General features: G+C 34.7%; 1 protein-coding gene across 1 annotated transcript in view; it reads right to left on the bottom strand.

The window, feature by feature from the left end:
• Positions 1–623: 623 nt before the first annotated feature.
• LOC107869886 (probable LRR receptor-like serine/threonine-protein kinase At3g47570) overlaps positions 624–1,009 on the bottom strand; it is a 3,670-nt gene continuing 3,284 nt past the window's right edge. Inside the window, exon 5 of the mRNA XM_047410827.1 lies at positions 624–961. Coding sequence (XP_047266783.1) covers positions 624–961 — 338 coding nt within the window. The remainder of the gene's footprint in view (positions 962–1,009) is intronic.

The raw sequence follows: 1,009 nt of genomic DNA, 5'->3' as shown, positions 1-1,009 counted from the left end.
GGACTCGGTTTCTGACAAACTTCAAGTCAGATCATACGCATAGATCTCAAAAACACATAACGAACAAAGAGTACAAAGAAGCAATGTCTGTACAAAATCCTTCCATTAATCATTCTATCAAATGAAACTTCTATCTCCATTCCGCTCTATTTGAGATATTTTATCCTAATAAAGAATATTTGAGTTTTAAGAAAAAAAAGTACTCTAAATCTCATACGACATATATGTCATCCATGAAAACAAGATAGTTCGTGCATGGAGTACCTTCTTTTTGTCATTGCTCTTGTTGTTTGTTGTCTTGATGTTACATGTCATCTTAGTGATTCCCATGTGAAACATTTACTAATATATTACTTGACTATTTGTATTCATGTACTTCATTCCTCAAACAGTTCTTAAAAAAAAATTATTCTGCTTCATGATTTTTTAGAGGATCAATTTTGTTTTAGTTATTAAGAGGAAATAAGGAAATTTATTGCAACCAGCTAGCATTTTTGAAAACAGAATCATCCACAAATCAAGTACTAAAACAAAAAAAAAGGAACAATCTTCACATAAATCTAACAATTTAGCAAACATTTGCAACAAACAAGTAATTTGGAACGAGAGATTCGAGAACATGCTCAGCATGAAAGAAGTTGAATATTGATCTTCTGTAGCATTCCTACAACATCTTTCATGTTAGTCCTTCTTGCCGGAGATTCAGCACAACAATCCAATGCTACTTTCATGATTAATGCCACAACATCTAGCTCTGTCTGTAAGCGACTACCCATTTGGGTTACCAAGTTGGCATCTACGACGTCCATTACAGCATCTGGAAGTGAATAACTCACCCATTGCTTCAAGCTAAGATCTCCCTCAAACTCATTAGGCTTTCTCCTGGTAAATGTTTCCAGCAACATGACCCCATAACTATAGACGTCACACTTTGTTGACACTAGTCCTTCCAGTCCATACTCTACAGTCAAACAATCCATTTAAAGATGAAACATACTTTCTAGGGGGG

The sequence above is a fragment of the Capsicum annuum genome, chromosome 4 (assembly GCF_002878395.1).
Source record: "Capsicum annuum cultivar UCD-10X-F1 chromosome 4, UCD10Xv1.1, whole genome shotgun sequence".
NCBI lineage: Eukaryota > Viridiplantae > Streptophyta > Magnoliopsida > Solanales > Solanaceae > Capsicum > Capsicum annuum.
Note: the sequence above shows the minus strand (reverse complement) of the source record. Positions and strands in the feature narration are given on the sequence as shown.